Source organism: Rhyacophila brunnea, unplaced genomic scaffold (assembly GCF_057557595.1).
Source record: "Rhyacophila brunnea isolate RB1 unplaced genomic scaffold, BYU_Rbru_1.0 scaffold_3, whole genome shotgun sequence".
Classification (NCBI taxonomy): domain Eukaryota; kingdom Metazoa; phylum Arthropoda; class Insecta; order Trichoptera; family Rhyacophilidae; genus Rhyacophila; species Rhyacophila brunnea.
In genome coordinates, this window is record NW_028232965.1 from 3,294,897 (window position 1) to 3,320,190 (window position 25,294).

The window sequence follows — 25,294 nt, forward strand, 5'->3', positions numbered from 1 at the left end:
TCATATATATTCAACTTTTATTTTTAAAAAGGCGTTTGAAGGCATGTAGAAAAAAATGATTTTTTTTTCAGAATTATGATTAAAGTTCTCGGGCCCCACAGAAATACATGGCGGGCCACATGCGGCCTGCGGGCTGTAGTTTGCACAGGCCTGTTCTATTAGTCTGTCAGTCAATTATCTGTCGGTGAGTGTGTCCCCTGTAAATCTATTTGCTTGACTCTCACCCGTCCTCAACCTCAAAATGACTGCAAACATTACCACTTCTTTTCGAAAACAATGCAGTGTACAATACGTTTACAGATGTACAATATTTAATTTATGTATAATTTTGGTAAGTCACATTATTATTAAAATTCGCAAGAATCTCTAATCTCATTATACTTGAGTGACATCAAAATAAAGATGGGAGAATGTCCTATTTTCAATAGCAATATTTTATTTTTAATCAAAAAATATATAGTATGAATAAAGTGTTTGGAATGGGACAGACTTAGTCTTAAGGCTAATGTAATGGCGGGGACCGGTTAAAGGCGGTGATTGAGCATACGTAGTTCAGTTTTAATATGGTTTTCCTACTTTTCATTAAAACAAATATCAAATGAAAGCATTTTCATAGTGAAACATTGACTATGATACACTTTGAAATTGTTATAATGAAAACATAAACAAATGTGATTATGATTTTAATATATTAGATTGTTTAGACCAGCATTGGTTGACCCTTTTCAAATAAACGTCAAATATCCCATTAGATGAAAAGTTTTTTTCGTTTATAATAAAATTATTATTTTATTTTCATTGAAATAAAGTTTATTGTTAATATAGTGATATAGATTAAAACACCCACGGTGGCCGAGCGGTGATGTGTCAGCCTATAATGTCATGGAAGGGGTCTGGCAAAAAAAAAATAATATGTTAATTTGGACCCCGAGTATGGACGTAATAGGTTGAGCAAGTGGCTAAAGTGAGAAAAACCTGTTAATACAACCTCCAATCTTAGGATGTCCATATGGTCTTAGGATCAAACACAAAAATAAAAATAGATTAGAATGTGTTATTGGAAATTTTTTCTCTCTTTATATTTAGAGTTTTCAAATACACTTGACTAACCTGTGGAAAAAGGTCACTGGTCTAGACAATGCGGTGGATAATCAAATTCGCAATCCATGTTGAAACATAATGTTATCGATTGAGTATTTTTAATCTAATGAATTTTATGTAAATAATCATCGAAATCAAAGTTAGTTTCATTAAGTTGACATTACTTTAGAAAAATTGTTTAACGATATACATAATATATTATACGAGTATATATTTTTATATTTTGTAGAAACTTTTATAGTGCAAAATAGTTAACATTAAATATTGACTTGATATTTAATCATTCTAGAATTTTTCTGTTTTAATGTGTCAATATGTATTGACGACACCACTAAATTCTTGTCTGGTAAATTTTAATTTCTCCAGGAAACATCAAAATACAACAGTTATTATTGAGGTGGTCTGTTTTTTGCAAACAATAACTTTTTTTAGACCTATGGTCAAATAGTGAAAAATTATATTAGCTAAAGGTAAGGTAGAACCGGAGTGATGATTTGTTGGATTGAGATGATAGAAGAAAAGGATGCCAATAAGGTCATTTCCTAATTTACTTATGCCGTAAGAGAAGTCTTTATTAAAAGAGTATTGCACAGCGGTTACGCCACTCACAACAATGTGTAGGCTCTCCACATTAGTTGTTGGTGAACAGGTATAAATAAATCCCTCAATGCGGACCATTTTACATCTCCAGTGATTGAAATCAACTAGAATAATGAATCAATCTATAGTCAATATCCTTGATAAAGTGAAGTTTTCGCATTGTAGTTAATTAAAATAGTCTTAGAATGCTGACATCCATTCCTCATTTTAGCAATTTGTTAGACAACAATAAAATATCTATGGTAGTATCACCTGTCAAATAGTAAGATTAGAAATGACTAGATTACGTAGCAGGTAATAATATCGTCGATCACTTCATAATAATAACAACTTAAATTGGATGCTTCCTTTGTCATACGGCATTAGTTAACGTTTGTCTGCATGTTACATAGTGCTGAATACCTGTGACTTCTCCTTTGTGATAGAAATGAAGAGGACATCCGTCCTATTGTTTTGTATTATCAATCGAGTGCTCGAACACTACTCTAACAGATCTGTGTATTATTAAATTGTATATTTTTGAAAAAAATTCTCACAAATTAGTACAATGTAAGATTCTATCGATCAAAGAAGTGCGAATGAGTGTTTTTATAATAATTATGAAAAAAAATGCTAAACATGTACAAATTATTAAGATCTAATATTCTTTCAATGGGTACTATTAGAAAATTCATGTATCAACCGACATTGTGACTGATTGGGGCAAGATTCAATTTACAAAAATTATTTATGTCTTTCATATCAGAAGTCTTCGAAAGAAAGAAATATCTTGTTAAGTATATATTATTAAGGGTGGACGTGCTCAGAGTGGGTCAAAATGGAGCTTTTTTTCTATTTTCAAAGCATGATCCTGGACATACCTTAAACCTTGTAGATAATCTATTTGTATAATTTTGAAGCCTTATAATCCTTTATATTTATTTTAAACATTTGATGACTGCATAAAGTATTTTTATTACATAAAATAGTATTCTTTTAAACCTCTCGCTCTAATGTTTTAGAATATAGTCATATTTCGGTACATAACTGTGCAGTGGTGTTAAGGTTTTTTACATTTATTAATTTTTAAACGCATTTATAAAACCATTAGTATAATTTATGACAAGATAATTTTAGTAAAATATTTATGATAAAAAATTATATTGATAATCTCTGTGATCCCAAATTTGACAAGAATTAGGCATTTTATTATTCAAAAAATGGGCAGGATTAACACATTTGAAGATAATTCTAAAGATACTCATTATAAGCTATGTCTTTGATCATTCAAATGTGATAAACATCCTACGAATAATGATTGCTTTATAATAATTATTGACCTAAGAATAAGGTAGTGATTTTTTGAAATACGCCATTTCTTTTGGCATTCTCCAGTGGTTAAGCTACAACATACGGCCGTAGCCATAAATTGACAAACTATAATTGAAGTAGGGAGTAAAATGATGTTAACGTGCGTGTTTGAACATGTACCGTTTAACCCTTAAATGCATGATTTTTCCGATTTTGATTAAAAAAAAATATATTCATATGTGGTTGATTGTCTACTACATGGGAAAAAAAATAAAAAAAAAAAATTATTTTTTGGACAAATTTTAATATAAAAACCATTTGTATTCATATGAATACACCATGCATTTAGCTCATAAAAGTGAAAGTTTACAACATAAAATGGACAAATTGAAAAACTTAATTAAAACCTTATAATTATAAATCAAATTCTTATAATTACTAACAAAACAATTTATAATACATTATGGAATAATTTAAAACAAATTTTTGCTTGATTAAAGCACAATACGATTCCACATTTCTCACAATATACTCTAGATCAGGGGTTCCCAACCTTTTTGTACTCTAGAGCACATTCTAAAATATCGGTAGGGTGGCGGGCACCACCTATTTTTAATCGACAAACTCCTTCCATAACTTCTCATTTTCCCATAATTTATTTTCTTATATTCATAATTTATTAATAAATAATAAACAAAAATGTTTCAAAATAATAAAACTATTATTCAAATTGCATACACACAGAGAAATGTATTTACAAAACGTAAACAAAAAACACAAATACAAAGAAAACATTTTATAAAAAAATAGAATATCAATATGTCAGTGTGATCTTTGGCATTGCATATCATTGGCCAGTGCCTCATAATTAGGAGAGTATGACGATAATCCTGTTAGCAAACAATCATAAAGATGCTCATCGGTGAGTCGAGATCTATATCTTGATTTTATTAAGTTCATGTTTGAAAACAATGATTCGCATAAATATATCGAACCGAAAAATGATTCAATTTTATATGCCGCTTTTTTCAAAAATACTACTGTCATGTGCTTCAGCGTTCATCGGCTCAGTTCCTGGCGTTCGTTCACTTCGGGTTTTCTGCGTGTGTCAGGCTAGCGTGAAAATTCTGTCTCTGTCGAATAGTGGCGGGCACATACGAATCGTTCCGCGGGCGCCATGGTGCCCGCGGGCACGGGGTTGGGAACCCCTGCTCTAGATTGTCCTATATAATAGTTATCAAAATACACGATATGATTAATATTTTTTGAAGCATTTATTAATAATCTGATGACAGTATTCCCACTTGCTCCCAGGCCTGGTTCAGACGGAAGTCTGTTTTTTGCCTCATTTTCTTGTCCAGAGTATATCTCAAATTGGTAGGCAAAGCCTGACACATCACACAGTACAAACAATTTGAAGCCCCATTTATTTGGCTTTTTAGGCATGTGCTGCTTCATGTAATGCCCAATTTTTGACGAACACATTAGCTCATCTACACACAACCTCTGCTCCATAGGAATTTTATAGAACATTTGATTTAATTTACCATAAATAGGCCTAATTAATTTATGTAGCCTATCGTGGTTAGATTCAGTTCTGGGAAGAAGCGTTGCATTTTGGTTCAGCAGAAAGTGACAAATCTTTTCAAATTTATTTATAGGCATTGTTGATTTTATTGGTTAAAACGGATATACATCTGACCAATATCAATGAGTGCCACGATATCGAAAGACAGACACGAAAATAATTATACCTATATACTGCCTTATGTCAATACAAGAAACTCCCACGGGCTTACTCGGGTCTTTTTCAATGGAAAACAAATTCGTTTGAGCAACTATTTCTTCAACTATACCATCGGTAAAAAAATAATTGAAGAATTGTTAAGGTGTTTTGAGCTCTAATGTTTCTTGAAGAAGTGGTGTTCTGCCTAAAAAAGATAAGCAGGCTTCATCCAGTGTTATATTTTTCCTTTTCCATAATAGTTTTAGGGGATTAATTTTTGAAGGTGGAAGTCTTGAAGTTGAAGGTATTGGTTGATCATAGGACTCATCCATTTGCAATGGTGGGTCGTCATTTGGATCATAAGTGGAAACTTCCACTTCGTCATCTTGCATCCTCCATCTATCTCTGGCCGAAATTCTGGATCCCCAATACTGTCATCGTCACTGAAGTCCATTCCATCCTCACTGTCAGATAAGTTGTTAGCACACTCTTCAAGTTCCTTGTCAGATAAATAGTATCGGCAAGCCATAGTTGATCTAAAAAGGCCAAAATATGTTCACAAAAATTAGCTTTCTATGTGGTAAATATTACCCGTTAATGCATGGTGTATTCGAATGAATACAGACGTAAATATCACTTTATTCTAGAAATATACAAAAAAATCTGAAATATTTTATAAAACTTTGCTTGACTGACCTTCATTCAGTATAAAATGATTTTTTTTAGTACTGGAAGATCTATTATTTCATAGATATAACACTGCAAACATGGAGAAACGTTACAATTCGGTGAAATGTCAGATTGGTGTGGTTAAAGCGTAATAAAAAATAAATTTGTGTCTGGTTGTCAAAACGTGAAACTAAATGGAAGCATAGACTTTGATAATGATTAAAAGTATTACGTCAACACTAAATTTTGGAAGATTTAGACAATAGATGCCATATTATGCTGTGTATTCGTATGAATACACCATGCATTTAAGGGTTAAAAAAAAAGATTTTTTTTCGGTTAGGTTAGAAAGTTAGTTAGCTCTAAAACATTAGAGCGAGAGGTTTAAAAGAATACTATTTTATGTGATAAAAATACTTTATGCAGTCATCAAATGTTTAAAATAAATATAAAGGATAATAAGGCTTCAAAATCATATAAATAAATTATCTACAACGTTTAAGGTATGTCCAGGATCATGCTTTGAAAATAGAACAAAAGCTCCATTTTGACCTACGCTGAGCATGTCCCCCCTTAATGAGTTGACAATATTTGTTCAGTAATTTCTCATCTCATATTTTTATTGTTCTTTTTGCACTAATAATTTACAATATTATATGAAATTTACATATAATTGAATTTGGAAAGGTTTCAGATATTATGGAAACTGAGGCACTGTGTATATTTATTAAACCTACCTCTACATTTATTACATACTTCTACATTTGACAGTCTAGCGCGAGTATTAATCTACTCATAAATTCTTATAAAATACATAATTGTGCATGGCCAAGTAATAATAAATTCGAGTCATGTATTAAGTTTTTCAGTGAAAAAAGATGAAAACATATTGACAATATATCGGTCACTGTTCTGGCAGAAGACACTAATTCGAAAAAATGACATTGTGTTAGTTATACCAAAATGTTCCTTATTTCAAACTTTACCGTCTGGAAACCTTCTTAATAAATAAACAGTCTTTATTTTAAAGTCATCCTTTTTATGATTACTTAATAAACTCACATGATAGACCATTTCAAACATTTTAACAATTTCAAAGTAAAATTACTCAAAACTAGTATTCTCCAGTTAGTGTGTTCTACCAGAACAGATACGATATTTAATTCCTTGTGAAAAGGGCTGTCCTAAGATTGGTTATTTCTAATTTGAACCTTTTCTTTCAAACATGTACCAATAAGTTTAGCTGTCGGTTGAATTTCTAAATAAGATCACCACTATAAAAAAAATATAGGCATTGTAGAATGTTTATGGCGCATTGTCTCCAGTTAGCAGTCTACTTATACCGGTAGCTTTATAAACTATAATTTATTTAGATACAGATTTCCATATTAAAATGCTTCATATTGAATAAAAGAAAAGTCGCGAATCAAGTGGGAGGGGGGGGGGGTTACTTTTCTTTACTTTACATTTAAATGCAATGTATTTCTGAAATTTTTTTTCATTTTCAATTACCCAACTATTGTATATATAAAACAGTGTTAACGGTGTATAGGGGCTGTAACGTAATATCCAATCAAGAATGAATCAATTTAATTTTTGCCTGACCATAACACAATGCTTAAGGTGACGCATGAGTGAAACGGCAAATGATTTTCAACTGTAGGCGCGACGAAATTTTGGACTCGCTCGCATTCAGTGAGAGAACGTCGAGCTAGAAACACGTCACTTTGCTTCGTGATGGCGACGGGCCAATTAATTCTTAAATCGTGTAAAGATGACTAAAACGTTACCCATTTACCTTAAAAAGAAAACATGTCAATGAATATATTATTATTGTTACTAATAGAACAATAAACAGAACATAAAATGGATGTATGTTGGATTTATATGACAAATAATATTTCGTTTGACAGGCGTCATTTTCACCCGCGACCTGCAATCCGCGCATTGCCTAGCAACGATCTTTTTAGACCGTGCCTCAACTGATGTACGGCCTTAATGTTTTCACATATTTCAAAATTTAACTGAGGACTTGTGCTGGTCGAAAGTAAAAAGTAATCACCGTCATTGCCTAAATCTAAATAGTCTAAATGATATTTTCATTGTCTTGGTTGTCAAATACGATTTTGAAAATGTTGCTGTACTAATTAATATTACAGAAGAAAGGTTTTGTATGTGAAAATGAAGAGTTTGATGGATAAGCCTTAATGGTGATTTTTATTTGTCAGTGACAACATAGTAATATAACTACAATGAGTTTTGATGAAGTTTGTAATCTACCCATTATATTATATACTCTTAAATAGTTTTAGGACGCTGTGAGGTTGATATTTTATTTATTTATCAAAAAAATAATCCTGTTCACATTTTAGTATCGACATTGGGAATTTCAGTTGCTGTAATACCACAAGGGTGAAGTTTCTTCATAATGGTAGACGAAATAAAACAATTTGTCCAATAGATTCTCTGCATGAAGTATACATATTGTGAACCATGATTGGAATTAGATTTAATTACATATTCACCACATAATCATATGTATGATGCATTTCCACAATCGTTCATTTTTTAATGTAAAATCATAAAATTTGTTGAATACACAAAGCAGCATGTGCATGTGCTTTAATTAAAATATTCAGAATAATTTATTTATATATTTTTGCGTAATTTGAAGTATTATCAGTTTGATAAGAAATACAATATTTTTTTAAAAAATTGCTTACCTGCCGGTAATTGAAATTTCCTGCGTCTATATGATATTGAATGGTTAATGTAACCAGTTTTAACTGTTGTGTATAAACTGTATACAGTGGAGGTCATTGATATCGTACTATTTATATACTTATAATATAATTGTGATTTAGAGTGGAGAATTGTATAGTTAGAAGCCGTCAAATTTATATTTTGAAGTTGATTTTCTTTTGTAGGGTAATATTGTATCCTATCATAAATAAAAATCAGTTCTAAGCTCAATAAAGCTTTCTATGATGACAGCAATAATCATTTTTTATTTTCAACGTTTATGAACGGAATAAAATGCCAATTTCACTATTGCCTTAATTGACATAATATGTGTTCTATTTAAGTACGCGAAAAACGCAGCCATACTTGATGTGCGCAATGATGTGAATCTTTTTGGTTTATGGGGTCGCACGCGCATGAGATCCCGCACCGAGGTGCATGCGTTGGAACACGATGGAGATATTGGGACTTCGTGAGCAATAAAAAGGTTTTGTCGGTTTATTATATCGGCGAACAGTAGATTTTTGTCTTCACTTGAATAATCACTCGTGGACACCGGTAGTTATACATTCCTCAAATAATTATTCATTTTAGCTGAAAATATTATTTTTTTTAAACTTGTCTGAAAGGCTTTGTATATCTGGAATAAACATAAGAATAATTTAACATAATTAATCATAATCCAACAGTGCAATTGATCATTAGTATCTTTTTAGAGTAGAGTACCTATTTATAGTATAATATTTTCTTTATTTATAAATTAACATTATTTGTCAGCGGTGCAGTGTAAAACCTGTCCGCTGGTGTTTATATAATTTTTGCACGCAGCTAAGAAATTTTGATGTTTTTTTTTCTATGCTAAGTGCCATATTCAGTTTTATAGCTTGTTATTGAAGATGTAAGTCTTGCCTATTTTTAGTTTTTATTCCTGATGCAGAGTAAAGATTCAGATGGAACAGGTAGCGATAGATGACTTAAAGAAAGCGATCGGTCCGGTCTAGAAATATTTGTATGCATTTTAGTTTGGTCTGCTGCCCGAACGAAACAAATTCTCCAATTCATGTACAAACTTTGAAAATATGAAAATATCCCTGTGTATAAAATAAGAGTATTATTGGTAATTTTATAATTAGATGTAAGAAATATTACCAGCTAGCTAATGATACAATGATACATTTAAATAATGGTAGCCTGCAAACATTTTTGTATTAGACTCAATGATGATTAATAAATATATATATGTATAGTTTGAAAACATGTGATTTTCGATTGGCATTTTAAAGTTGACGCCTGTTGCCAGTGAGTGGCGATGTTTTCTTTAATAATTAAGGATAACGCATACATAATACAATATTTGGTTGTGGTTGCCATTATAAAGAGAGCATTTTTAAAAATAATAATTAAAATAATGGCCTACTATTTATATACATAATATGTATTATTTTGTAGAATATGTCTTCATTAAAACCACGCAGCTAAACACAAAAATATTTTGTACATTTTGCAAAAAGGTATTTTTTCCTCACATGTATGATAATTTATGAACAATCTAATTAAAAGTTTATAAATATGTGAAATAATTTTAAGAAATAGGTAAGGATAGAAGGTTTTATTGTGTATAAAATGGAATATTCATCACATTATATGTCAAAAATAAGTGTTTAAATATATTTTATTCTAATTAATAAAAAAATAGTTCTTTTTGAAGTTTTATTGCTTTTATTGTGTGTATTAATTACTACTGTATATAAATAAAAGTAGCTATCTACTCAGCTATGTAACAGTTTCATTTCAAAAGAACACAAAGATAAGTATACGAATTCTGTCAGCCGGAATAGTGTCATGAATGAGCACATAATATCCATGTCTATGTCTACACAACATTTTAGCAGAGTTGAATGTTCAACATTGAACATCAGTATTACACCTCAGCCGACACAAAACATGGTGAATTTTGCATGGCAGTCTAGCGTTGAAACTGAATTATTCACTGAGTTTTATTTTCACATGATATAGGCAGAAAATTAATAGAAATGTTTCGAAATTATCATATTTTATTATAAATTATCATTAGATATTTTGTTCAATTATATTATGCATCCACGATAGCTGAATGGCACCAACTCTACTTATAAAGATGTGGGTCTCAGTTTCAAATCCTAGATTAGGCAAAATCACATGTCATTTTTTCAATGTGTGTTTGGACTCGGAGCATGGATCTAATAATTATTATGTTGAGCAAATGGCCAACATCCATTTTAAAGCAGAATTTGTTATGAAACCTCTTTCCTATATTATGATTGTTTGCAAAAATAATATACCAGGTTGCAGCAGATTGTTCATAAAATCTAAAGTATTTATCTCGAAACAAGTGAATAGAGAACCCTAAACGCTTTTTTCACTTAGCACCATATACCTATATGTTATAATCAACGGTAACCGGTCAATATATATATATATATATATATTTTTTTACATAATTTCACAATACACGGCGATATATTTGTACAGTTTCTCCTAGTTTCTATTAAATTGGAGGCATAGTGGCGGTAACCGTTGAGCGTGTCATCAGCGACTGGCGGATTGGAAGTGAACAGCGACCATGCTGGACATGTGTACCTAGTATGCTTAAACATTACTTAAATAATATCGGCTGTGCTACCCGCTTGGTCTAGAGCAGTGTTTCCCAAAGTGTGGTACGCATACCCCCTGGGGTACGGGAAGAGTTTGGTGGGGGTACGCGCTACGCCTGGTGCAACAAGCATTAATACAACATCCATGCTAGAAGGTTTATCGCATGCGGAAGAAGAGCAATTGTTGGAATTATTAGCTTCAGACGGATCCTTGCAAAATAAATATAAGGAGTGTACTTAAACATCATTTAGGTTGCAAATGCAACATGTGTATCGAGTTTTAACAGAGAAATTCCTGAAATACATTGCCTTTTTCAACTTCATATCTATGTGAAGTTGCTTTTTCAGCATTTGTAGACATTAAGTCAAAAAAAGGAACAGCCTTTGGGTGTCAAACCGCATCTCAGATTAAAATTAATAACCAGGGAACCAAATTATGATGATCTGTCGTTTTAACATAAATAATTTCATCCTTCTCATGGTTTATAATGATTGTTTTTTTTATAATATAACTTTTATTTATATTTTATTATGAATGAATTTTATTTTTCGTTTATTATTATTTTGTTTATGTACTACTAAAGGAATATATTTTGATTGTTATTTAAGTACTTATATGCATTTTTCTTTGACGAGGAGTACTCAGTGTTCACACCCACGGTGGCCGAGCGGCATAAGCGTTGGACTATCACGCTGTGGGTCTCAGGTTCGAATCCTGGGTCTGGCAAGTACACATATTGTTTTTCAGTTTGTGTGTGAGTCAGGGTTTGGACCTAATAGGTTGAGCAAGTGGCTGACATCCATTTCTCGTAAAAAACAAAATCTGTTAATACAAACCTCTACTCTGTGGAGGCCCATATGATCCTATTAGGATCGGACATGGTCGAAAGAACTCAGTGTTACGAAAATTATAGAAGGGGTACACAGAGTTTGGGGAATACTGGTCTAGAGAACTACAATATTTATGCCGAATTCCACCGAAAAAATGTTCTTTTGATTTACACCACCACCGTAGTGGGTGTAGTCGTTCTTTTCGCCGAATGTTTATCGCAGATTTTTGGTTTTTTAATATTGGGGTTTCAACATATTAATTAAAAATGGACAAAAAAAAGTATTATTGCTTTTAAATTATACACAACCTACTCAATACAACACAGCCTAATATCTCGTTTATCGGTCTTTTGTCTATTGCACTCGGTGTACCTACACCATGGCCCCCACATCCTGAAACGGGCCTCAGGCTAGGGCAGTGGTCGGCAAACTGCGGCTCTTTGGCCCTTGAGTGCGGCTCTGCCACAGATGCTCTCTGCCATATTTGACATGGCTACAAAGAAGAAGCAAAGAAAATGGAAGAGGATAACCGTAAATGTAATGTTGAATAGACCGAGACTTCGCGTTTATTCAAAGCTTAAATGGCTTACCGACCTTTATTTATGTTTCGAGAAAAATTAGCGCATTCAAATTTAGAGAGATACAACAACTAAAAACTCGTAATTTTGGGCTAAATATTCTGTCGATGATGCAAGGAAGAAAGCAGCTGAGGAGAAGAGTCAAGAAAAATAAAGTTCTGTATTTAAATAGGTACTGAATAAAATCTTTCAACAATGTTAATATTGCAAGTTTTGTGGTTAGTAAAAAGATTTCCAAGAGAGGAAATCAAGAATAAATATTGAGAAATCGATTTATTGATGAGAACCAGGAATCGTGCTTAAAATTAAATCAACAACATACGAACCTGACTTACCCAAACTTTACAAGGAGATGCAAGGCCATTATTCACATTGAGTTTGTCAGTCATTGTTATGATTCAATTTTATGGATACCTGACATACAATTTAATTTTTATTAATAAATAAGATCGTTGTTACGTATGATATTCAGTTTTATTCAGTGTACCTACCTATAATTTAATTAGGACTTAAAACTTCAACTAAAGTTTATTAAGTAAATTAGCAGTGTACCTACTTACTACCTACGCATATAATTTCAGTTTAAGAAATTTGGCTCTCAAAAGAAATCTCAATCGTTGTACTGTTGATATTTGGCTCTATTGACTAATGAGTTTGCCGACCACTGGGCTAGGGTATTTGACGGGCCCCCTATCCACCGCTTAGCTTAAAGACAGTGTGAAACACTACATTAACGTTTTTCAAATTGTGTTTTAGTTCAAAATGAGGGTACTTATACAGTGAATTATTGGCAATTTTCAATACATCTGCTTTAATAATGGAGCTGTCGAGTATCGACACATAATATTCTGAAAATATATTGGACAATTATATAATTTAAAATGTTCATAGTCATGAAATGTAATAGCGCCGCAGGCAACTTTTTTTACTATTAAAGATAATTTATGATGTGTGTTTATCTCACTTATCTGGTCAACCCGACACGCCGGCCCCCCACAGCCCGGGCCCCCAGGCTAGAGCCCTGTCAACCCTCCCAGCCATCACCTATAACACTCCAGAATTCGGGTGGACACCGAGAATTTCATTAGGGAACGGGTTTCTAAAAAAACCTGACATCAGTGTTTAGAAATTTTTGTGTTAGAAATTAAAATCTAAGAAATTTTACTAAAAAGGGTGCTGGAGAATTACAAATCATTTTTTGCCGTGTTGTTTGTCTAAGCCTAAGGTATAGTTTATTGGCTTTCGATTTCAATGTGTAAAATCATTCTGATGATTTTCATATTTTGGGGGGGGGCAAGGCCCCCTGGCCCCCCCCCCTGGGTGTGCCACTGGCCAGTGGAAAAATAAAATATTCATTTTTGTCATATCTATTTATTATTTGAATACCTACTTCTAAAACTAAACTAAAAAAATAAATATATAATATAATTTATTTAATATGTATAATCACTGCATCCCAAAGGGCCAATATTTGGCATAAAAATCTCAATTTATCTGCTTGATTTTGATAATCATGCACAACTATTGCCACTCGACTACTAAGGATCTCATACCCTTTTTTTTTAACTCCAAGGTGACCTGTATGAGCAGTGGCTATTAATAACCGCTGGCAAGCTATATTGACTGCTTAATCTGCAAGCCAGCTAACTGCACTTTTGACCAAAAATGAGATTTTGATGGCATTTTGTTATAAAGCATGTTTTCTATGCTCACAAGAAATTTCAAACCCCTAAACCTATAAATAAATGAGTTATTGTTTTTCGCACAAAACGCCCAACTGTAAGTGCCAAATTTCCAATATGTTAAATTAACTAACTCAGCTTTTTATGTATAAAAGGGAAGCTAAAATAGTGTTTTATTTCATAGCGCAGCTTATTTGAAAAAAAAAAAATTTCAAAGTTTATTTTTAGAATTGTTAAATTCCGCTCGATGGTTAAATTATGTATAAGTTTTTCTCCTTACTGAACAATTTGCATGGTACCTACAAGTTAATTTTTCTGAATCATCTCTTACGAAAAGATAAAGGTATCTGAAAAACTATCGCGTTTGATATATGCATTGAATTCTATTACCATTTCTTCAAGTGAATGTGAACGTGAATTTTCGCAAATGAATCTAATTATTACCCCAATAAGAGCTTTATAAGCCTTAATAAGACCAAAACAGTTTCGGGACTTTTATTCATCAAACTCTTTTGGACTGAACTTTTGAAATCACCATGGCCCCCACAAAGGGGGGACTGACAGGGCTCTAGCCTGGGAATTGACCAGATAAGTGAGATAAATGCACATCACAAATTTGCTCTAATCATAAAAAAAGTCACCTGCGGCGCTAATTTCCTTCAGGCATATTAACATTTTAAACTATGTGGTTGAGTAATTGCATTTTTTGGTAAACTTTTGTCGATACACTGAATACCCTTAATTTTACCTCGAACACCATTTAAAAAACAGTATTATAGAACGTCACACTGCCTTTAACCTTAGTGATAGGTAGGGGGTTTGCCAAAGATCCTGGAATGGGGGCCCGCTTCAGGATGTGGGGGTCATGGAAATCACTATATACTTTTATTCAAATATAATATGATGTTTTTACAACTTTAGTTGTTTATTTGTATAATGTTTGTTTCCAAATGAAGTATGGACGCTAAACCAAGAGATGTCACGGAGATTTGAAGCTTTCGAGATGTGGCTGTATAGATGCATCCTCAAAATTCCTTGGATTGACCGGGTGACAAATGTTGAAGTTCTCAATCGAATGGGAAAGGACCGAGAAGTTCTATGTAGTATTAAAACCAGGAAACTACAGTACCTCGGCCACATTATGAGAGGACAAAAGCAGTCCCCAACTTGTCATTCAAGGAAAGATCAATGGTAAGCGTAGCGGAGGACGCCACCGCATTTAGTGGCTTAAGAACCTCCGTGATTGGTACGAGTGCAGCTCCACTGAACTGTTCAGGGTAGCAGACAACAAATCCAAGATCGCCTTGATGGTGGCCGACCTCCGCTAGGGGATGGCACAATAAGAAGAAGATGTTTGTTTGTTTAATTTTTATGCGCTTCTTGGCATAGGAAAAGCAGCTTTAAATGATTGAGTCAAATATTTGCTATATTAGAATACACGAAGGCTTGTGTTCAATAGAAGAAAGTTTTGTTGATTTCATTGATAGTCATGAAAGAACAGGTCACGGCCTAGCTACGGACATAGTTGAAAAATTAATTAAAGATCAACTTGATATTTCTGACTGGCGAGCGACAGGGATTCTTGGAGGCACCTCGTGGTGTCCATATTCTCCAACTAAGGGACGGATATGGCCGAAGAAGCAGAAGGGATCCTACCAACTAATTTGGTTACATGCGTTACTATCTAAATCAATACCAGTTACCATTTTTTCTCATATTTCCTTTATTAAAAATGTACTATCTAAATCAATACATAAAAATGATACTATAATGCTTTAGGTTTTGGCAGCCCTAACGTAAACTGGTAGGTTGTATGAAACAGTCATTGAGTGATTCCTAACTTCACCTACGTAGATATTTCTTTAAAATATGTCAAATTGCCTCTGGCATAGGACCTACATTTGCTTGAGGACATTTTTTAATGGATTTCGTGAGTATCCATAGACAATATTTTTGTACTGGACCTGAAGCCAGTGGATTGTTCTTTTTTTATAGAAAATAATAAAAGTTCTATATGTATATCTTTATATAGGTACCTACTTGTCATGAATTAGCAGGCTTGCATGGGTAAGACAGTAAGTGTGAGGCCTCAATGCTAGCGTTGCGCGTTCTGCGCAACTCAAACGTATAACCGTATAAATGTATAACCAAAAAAAAGACATTGTCAATGAACATTTTCACACACGGTTATACATTTGAGTTGCGCAAAACGCTCAAAGCTGCGCCGAACGCTGCCACTCAGGACGTACACTAATGGGAGCACATATTGAGAATATTGTCAATTTTCCTAAAGCGGGATAATCCAATTTATTGTGCGTTTCATACTTCCCCTTTAGATTCCAGCACCTTTATTCTATTGTACCCATGACCCCCACATCCTGAAGCGGGCCCCCTACCTATCGCTAAGGTTAAAGGCAGTGTGATTCTCTACAGTAGTATATAACCCAAGTAGTTTCCACGGAACCCCAGGGTTATGGGTATTTTTAGCGATTTTTAAATAAATCCAGTTGATTTATTGAGTTGTCACCACTTAGCATAATGTTATGAATCACTGTTTGTGACCTTCATTTTGTGGTAACTAAGTAACATGCAACCCTTCGCCATATTGGGTAAAAAGCCATTTTGTAAGTCAGGAGACATACTTAAATTAAGTAATTATAAAATAAAATTCCACACGTAAATTATCATTTAATTATATAAATCATCATATCACATCAAATTACATCACACAGCCACATATTTAAAAATGTTAATTATGTCATTATTTTTTTTACTATTAGAGAAAAACTAGGGTGTGTTTTTTTCACTTAACTGGTCGACCCGCCAAGCCGCCCCCCTTTAACCCCGGGACCCCAGGCTAGAGCCCTGTCGGCCCCCCTTTGTGGGGGCCATGATTGTACTGCGAGTGCAATTTATTGTGATGGGATTGATTACTCTTGGCCAATGTAATAACTTAATAATCCCGTCGCGATACATTCCTCTCGCGGTGGGAAAAATGGAATAGAGGTACTGATAACATACTGAGCAGTGGCATAGCTAGAAATTTGACAAGAATAGAACAATTAGAGAAGATTTACAAAATCAAAGATATTTGACTTTTAGATTTTCCTCAAAAAAATCTATGATCTAATCGGTTTTTCTATCCATTTTTTTCTGTCCAAAATCAATGTCAAGGACTTTTTGTTTAATTCTACCTTCTAAAAAAAGTCGATGGCGTTTTTAGAACTTCTTTCCAAAATTTTCGCTGATCTAATGTTTTCTGTCCAAAAATAATGTCAAAAGCTTTTTTCCGGATTTATTTATAAAATATATATTTTTTAAAACTGTATAGAAAATACCATTACCACATACCCATGAGGTTTGATAGTTTTGGCTTGATAAAAGATATTGTGGGAGGGGGCGCGGGGAGCGAGAGAATATGATTCAATCAATAGCAACTATAGTAACTGTAATAATAATAACATTAGGCCTCTAGCCTGCGGGCCCAGCGTGGCGGGTCGACCAGTTAAGTGAGATAAACACACCACAAATTTCCTCTAATAGTAGGCGCTATTATACAAGTGGATTTTAATTTTATAATTATCGTTAGCGTGTTTCATGATTAATTAAAATGACTACCGTCAAATCATCCAACATTGCCCATTTTTTAAATGTACTCGTAGCTTTTTACCAAAAAAAAATGGTGCGCTGGCGTTTTTATTTAAAAATGATCACTAATATCATTATAAGTTTGAAAAACTGTTTAAAATACAAAACAAGCAATTATTTTAGGAAATATTTGAATTTTTTGTAGCGGGCAAAATTATCAGCCATTTCTGTCAACATTGCCCATTGACTTGTACATTGAATAATAGTCATTACTCTTACATCCTTATGAACTATTATGTCGAACTGGCTAAACTTACCGATCCCATAAAGTTTGAGGCATAATAAACAATACTTTGTAGAATACATCTTTGGGCAATGTAACCAGCCCCTTTATGGATTTTTTCATACAAATATTAGCATTAATACAGGGTTATCACAGAACATCTAGGTAAGGAATAAAAATATATAGTTAGCTATGTATGTTTAAAAAAAAATCCTTTTTAGTGTTTTTTTTATTTATTAAGGTCAATCAATCAGAGTTAAGGTGAATATAAAATACATGAATAAGTGATGGTCCCAAATCCCAACAATAAATGGACACATAAAGCATTATTTAAACCAGGGGGGGGCAAACTTTTTGGATGGAGGGCCAAATTTAAGAATTAAAAATGAGCGGCGGGCCGCAAGTAAAATACCATTTTTAGATATACACTATTTATTATTACAAAAAATAAACATTACAAAAAAAATAATGAGAAGAATGAAACTGTTGTACATGTTTGAACATTTTTTTAAAATTCAGGTGTTAATTTTGTAGTTGATATTCTCAAAACTGCTTGTAAATGGGCATCGGAGATATTTGATCGTAAAGAAGGTTCATGATCGAAAATGTTTGTTCACATTATATAGGTTGATCCAAAAATAACGAACATTTTTCTTGAATAATCTTTAAGTTGGTCGAATTTGTCTGAAAAGGGCATTGTATAATTTGGAGATTTCTTCACGACGATGTAATTCTCTTAAGTCAGTGTCACACTGCAGATCAATAATCTCAAGTTGTAGCTCTGTCGGCATACTATCAATATCTATTGAAATCGATGCTCAACGTAGAAAATAGTGGTTACATAGTGTGAGACGAGACGCAAGGAAGACGTACTGAGATAATACATTTACAAAATAACAAATTCTTCAAATTTTAATCTATTGTCAATATTTTTAAAAAATTATAAAAAAGTTATTCGTAATCAGAAATACAATTAATGATGGCGGGCCGCAAAAAAATACCCGGCGGGCCGCAGTTTGCCCCCCCTGATTAAACCAACCATTAATAGGTACTGTTATTTAAAATCGCATAAATACAGTAGAGGGGAGAAGTTAAAAAATGAGACAAGAGAAAAAAACAGGTACCTAGTATAAGAGAATGGAAAGAAAGTTTATAAAATAGAACATGCATAATAAGTAATAACTTTTATTAATTGGGACGTCAGTATATAGACTATCAGTAGGGTAGTATAAGTATCTTAAAATTGATTTAGATAGAGAATTTGTCACTGTGTACAGTATTGATAGAGCCTTATTGCTTTCATTCAACTGAATATTTTCAATCAAACTCTTTAGTAATCTTGGAAAGTGTTTTTTATTTAGAGACGTCTGTTGCGGATTCTCTATTTTATATTTGAACAAAATTTTCCTCCACTCTTTTTTTGAAGATTCAAAGAAGGCTACATCCAACGGCTGCGTGAGGTGCATGGTGCGTGGCAGAAATACGAATTTTATATTTTTTTCTTTCGACATCGACATTCAGGTGGCTGGATAGATTGTCACAAATTACGACCTTCGGACCTGACAGATTTTCAGCCCAATTAAGTATAATTGTTTTGAAATAGTCTTCAAATACAAGTGAGTCAAACCACCCGGATTTAGTAGAATTATATCTGGCATCAGATGAGCCACCATTTAGCCATTCTGTGTACAAATTTTGAGCTTTGTACACAACATAAGTTGGCAAGCATGTACCATTAGCTGTAGCTGAGAACATTATGGATATGGAGCCTTTTGTTGAATTAGCGATCCTTTCTGGGTATTTAATACCTCTTCGAAATATACATTTCGTTGCCCCTGGGCCGTCTGATAGGTTTGTTTCGTCGAAATTCATTATATTCATTGAAGGTATGTTTTTTAAAACTTCCTTTAAATTATTAAAATACTCCATTAAATCATCTAATCCTTTTTCAGCCCGAACCTTTTTAATGTTCTGCGTAGATCTGACAGTTAGTTCTGCAGCATGTCTTGTCAAAAAATTTGCAACCCAAGCTTTTCCGGGTGGTTTCCCGTTAAAAATATCTTCACGTGAATTTTTCTTTAAATAGTCAAAAACCAATAACCTAAGGTCCAGTTTTGTTAATGGACTTCCGAAGTCTGCAACAGCTATGAGAACTTTAACAAGCTTTCGCTCCTCTTCTAATGAGAGTTTTTTCGGACATCCAACATCTTTTGCGTGGCACATGTTGACTCTGTTTAAAATTGTTCTTCTGGGTATGCTTAACTGTTTTTCTGTATCTCTTGATGTAATCGTTTTCTTTCTAACCAGCTCAACTGCCATTTCCAACATTTCTTTTGAATATTTTTTGTACATTCGGGCACCTATTTGGCGTCTGCTATTTCGTTTCTTAATACGAGGTTTGGCTCTTCCAGTATTGTTCATCCTAGAAACAACAAAAATGTTAAAGCACGCAACAAAAAGTAACTAAAATAAATTATCTTATAAATATATATATACTGCAAAAGTGATAACCCTAGAGGTGGGCAATGTTGACAGACAATACGCTGAGAATGTGTCGGTAACATTGCCCAGGTGATTTGTTCGCGTTTCTGACGAGATAATTGAATAACACCCTAAAATAAATGTTTGTTAAATAGCAATCAATAATATGTTACAAGAATAACTTACGTGGATTATGTGTAAACCCAGTAGCAACAATTAGAACTTTATTATTCTTGGCACCACTCAAATACCCGTCAACTCCGATGGGATACAACTTGCAACTGAGTGAATCTACTAACAGGCCAAACTCTGAGTATTGTCAGAAAAATCATAATGTTTTTCCCAATTTTTTTATATTTTTCATACTTGTGCCATTTTTTGTTTATAAGCGATTATAGATAATTTTGTTCGTTGGGCAAAGTTATCGCCCATTGGCAATGTTGGAGGATTTGACGGTATTCATCTAATATGGCGAAGGGTCGCATGTTACTTGGCCATCACAAAAAGGGGTCGCGATCAGTGCTTCATAATAAATGATGCCCAGTGCCGACAATAATTCAAGTGAATTTATTTAAAAATACCAAAAATCGCTAATAAAACATGGAATAGGTACCCTTTGTTTTACACGGAACCTGGAGTTCCACTGAATAACATTTGGGGAACAGAGCGGTGGCGGAGAACCAGTAAAAAGACCCGAACATTACACTGCCCTGAACCTTAGCGATAAGTTGGGGGGCCCGCTTCAGGATGTGGGAGCCATGCCTATAATACTGTGCAAATTCATGGTTAAATGGTTCCACCAGGTATAACAACTAACGCCCTGAGGTATAGGATCCTTTGTTCGGCTGTGCCCCAATGCTTTTTATACTTTGTGATTAGGTATCTACGCCACTGGTGTTGAGGGGATGGATGTCAATGTAATCTATTGGGATAACTATCTTGGGATTTGTTTGTATGGATCATAATTTATATAATATTATTACGGCGAAAAACTAAAACGACATTTTTGTGGGTTCGTAAGTTGCTGGTTTACATCCACCGAGCAAGATAAAAACGTGACCACTCGACGAGCGAACGCTCCACGGCGGCAGACGGCGACCGCGATTGAAATGGGAGGGGGGGGGGCTCACGTGCTGACGAGCGTGTTCAATTCAATTCAATTCAACACACTCGCAGTGTCACGAACACTAGTACGGCGTCGTACTTTAGTTAGGTATTTTGTTTCCCCGACTCCTGTGTTTTGACGGCGGAGTGACTATTAGCGACATGAAGACAAGTGTAATTTATTTTTGTCATTAACCGATTTATAAAGCGCGTAACTTTCCTATACTCGGTTGCTAAAATTATCCACGGGGAATACGCAATTCCGTTTGACAAGTTTTACAAGACGAGGATACACACAATATAATCGGATATTTTGATGTGAATCAGAGTTTAACTGAACGTGTTCTATTTTTGACACATTCGGTATAATATCCGTTGAAGCTTGCGTAAATCCATTGACAATATTGACCTATACGTTGTAATTATATAAAAATAATAAATCGATCAGTGGTGATTTCCATTCAGTTTAAATACCTATTTTATTGATGTTATAATGAAATGAGGAACGTCATATTTTGTGGAGAAGGAATACTATGATGGATTCACAGGAATTCTGGGAAGATAGTTTGCAGGAAACCGTCAAGTGTGAAAAGTGAGTTGATTTTATTTATTATTAAGCTATTATAGGTTATCCGCTCTCGATCGCAATTGTAATCATTAATCACACATTTTTGGTTATTTTTAGATCGCGCTATCGCCAATAACCGGTCGTATAATAAATAGCATTTTATTACATTAAACGATATTCCATTGGTACGTAAGTACCACAACCACACTGTTCATTATGTACTGTGTATTATATACCACATTTATTTTCATTCGCTGCAGGTATGTACCTACATATACATCGAATAGGTAATTTATGTAAGGTGCATTGGAGTAATTCCGACAGGAATTTCTATGAGATGACTAGAGGTTATATATTTCGGTTAATTATTCAAAGTGTTTTATATTTACTGCCATTATTGTTTTACCTCTGTATACTTAAAGAAAAGATGTATGATAAATATATATTAAATTCTTGAATATATAGTTGGGTTCTTTAAATTGAGAATTTGAAATATTGAGTCATTTTTTTTTGGCATTGGGGAAATTACGAACTATCTTGGGGTAATTCCGAAATTATTGAAAAGTTGATTTTATCGCACTTTGACCGAAGTTTACCTTTCTTTTTCGACCGTAATTACTCCTAACACAAAATATCATTAATTTTGTTAATAGTATCCATAATCCCTAACTTTTGATACTATTAGTTCGGAATTACCCCAAAAAAAGATAGTGGTTCTCAACATTTCAGTTAAGTACTTAGGATTGTAGGGATTGCGGAACAGGATGGAGCAGAGCAGGTTTATTCCCGGTTGTCACTACCAGTTTTGTTCCCACCGGTGACAAATAGTGAGAAAAAATATCCCAATATGACACAAGTACCTACCACCTTAAATCAATAAAATAAAGACGAGGAAAATCAAAGAAAGTGATGATTTTAAAAATCAATTTTTATTTGAGTCTACATTATTATTTGACTACCTTGATAGAAAAATATTTTTTATAAAGATATCTTTTGTTTACTTACTGCTTTTTGCATAGCAAAATAAACTTTCTTCATACCCATACAATGAAATTAGTCAACATTAAAAATGTTAAATCAAAGTCGGAACTTGTCTTTTTAATCATTTTCATCTACTTTTATGGCATAAACTTATAATTTATTCCTGCTAGCAAACCTAAAACTAAAATGCGGGCTACACTGTTAAAAAAATATAACAGAATTGCTTAAGACATGGTCTGAAAGCCTCACATATACATAATAATGAAGTTTGGTACGCAATCAGTCAAAATAAATTCTATCTTTATCATTACATAAGTAATATTCTTTTCCATCAGCACTTTTTTGTATATCTATCTTCTACACTATTAATGACTCGTTGGAACGGAACGGAATGGAACGTTGTCACTATCTTTTCTTTTGGTCGTAATAAAGGTTAGCTGCTGCTGTGGTCTCATAGTTTTTAAGAAGTTGATAGAGAAGTATGTTTCCTCATGCTTTATTATTCTTCTATGAAAAACAATATAGTACCTCCATTTTTTCTGATTGAATATCTGACAAGCACTGGATCATTTAATTTGTAATTTTCCTTCATGGCAGGGTCCTTTTCTTGAGTTTTGTATACTATATCTTTATTTTTCAGTTTTAGTAGCAGTTGTTCATTTTTGTCTTTTTCTTTTGAGTCTTCTCTAGTTGTCATATTTTTTCCTTTAATAAAAACATCAACGTTGTCTTTGTCATCTCTTTCAATGTGTCTTTTCTCTTCGTTTTTTTTGTCTGTTTTATCCGCTTGATTTTCTTTACCTTTACTTTTTTTGCCAATACCTTTACTCTTAGTACAGAGAGAATTTGAATCGTTGTTGGTGAGTATCTTTTCGTCAGTTAAACTTTCACCATATTTCACATCTTTTGTTTTTTTGTGACCTTGGTTCTTCCTTGTATATTTTAAAATCATCTTCAAAGTATTTATCCATCAATTCTTCAAAATCAAGATAATCTACAATATCAGAATCGTTATATTCGCTCATGATGTCGGATACACTAATTATGCTGTTAAGTGAAGGCTGGCGTTACCGCACTTACCCAAGATTATAATATGACGTGCGATAGCTTCTTATTAGGATGACGCTAAATTTACTTACTTTAATATTAATTTAATTAAGTATATTATGTACATCTAAATTATATATAATTTTAGTTTCTTTACAGATTGAGAATCACTGCCAATTACTATGGAAAAGTTAAGTGGGCTATTGCGGAATGAATATATATCGGAATAACCCCAAAGGGGTATTTCCGAAAAAAAATTTAAAACACAGCTAGGACGTTGTGTCCCTCTCACAAATTCGTAAAAACCGATAATCTATCGTAGAAGCAATCACTTATTCAAATAACTTACCAGAATTCCGAGATATGTAAGTTGGGGTAATTACGAATCAGCAAAAATGGCGCGAAAAACACTTCTCCGAAAAAAACTTGATGGTATGCACGCATTGTTGACACTAGCGACTAGCGACGACTGACGAGGCGAGCACAATGAACATGGCGTCTAGAATAAATGTTGCCAATAGGAAAATATCACTTCGATTGGTAGAATTTTTGAACTTTCGGAATATACCCATATTCGGAATTACCCCAATGCACCTTACCTACACCAGTGTTGCCATATTTTCAAAGTACACAGCGTAATAATGTTTATGTACTTCAGTGTTGCCATCTTTTCAAAGTGGAATTATTATAGTAGTCTTCAAAATTATAGTATTTGGGGAAAAATAGAGTTCGCGTACAAGAACGATTTTAATATTTGGGGGGGCTTACCAACTTAACCATGCTTCACGCGCTTACAAAATAATTTGAAAACGGAAAGTGCGTATAAGATTCCTTCTATTTACGAGTATAGTCAAAATTCTTTGGGTAAAACTGAAAATATGAACATTATTTTGTTTTTGTAAAATTAGTCTCAATAATAATTAGCACTTTTCTGTATTTTATTCCGATATCCTGATGTGTAAATACCTATTATTTTGTCGATACTCATTATCTATGACGTATGTATGTTTATTAAAAAAATGTTTTACAATAAAATTACAGAAATCCCTGTAGTTTGGCTCCCAGCAATGACAGCGACGCTTTAAACCGCGGGTTCACAAACTTTTTCGTCAAAGGAACAATTTTGAAATCAAAAATATTTGGCGGGCCACCCTTTCTTTTGTAAATATTTTCTGTTTTTAAAAAACATAAGGCAACAAAATAAAAAAAAAATATTTCATTGTGTAAACGTAAACTTATATTTTTAACTAAATTAATATACTTACATGATTATTACCTACCTTATTAATATACTAAAAAATATTTTTTTTTTCACCGTGTAATTTATGCAAATGTTGCTTGTTTGAAACTAAATCCTACAATCTAGGCTCAAAATTTGTGGTGTGAATAC

General features: G+C 33.2%; 1 protein-coding gene across 2 annotated transcripts in view; it reads left to right on the forward strand.

Annotated features, from left to right (window-relative positions):
* Positions 1 to 21,370: 21,370 nt before the first annotated feature.
* The window catches only part of cwo (transcription factor cwo), a 42,905-nt gene continuing 38,981 nt past the window's right edge, over positions 21,371 to 25,294 (forward strand). For both annotated transcript variants that reach the window (XM_085952335.1, XM_085952336.1), the window contains exon 1: positions 21,371 to 21,900. In XM_085952335.1, coding sequence (XP_085808461.1) covers positions 21,842 to 21,900 — 59 coding nt within the window. In that variant the 5' untranslated portion in view covers positions 21,371 to 21,841. The remainder of the gene's footprint in view (positions 21,901 to 25,294) is intronic.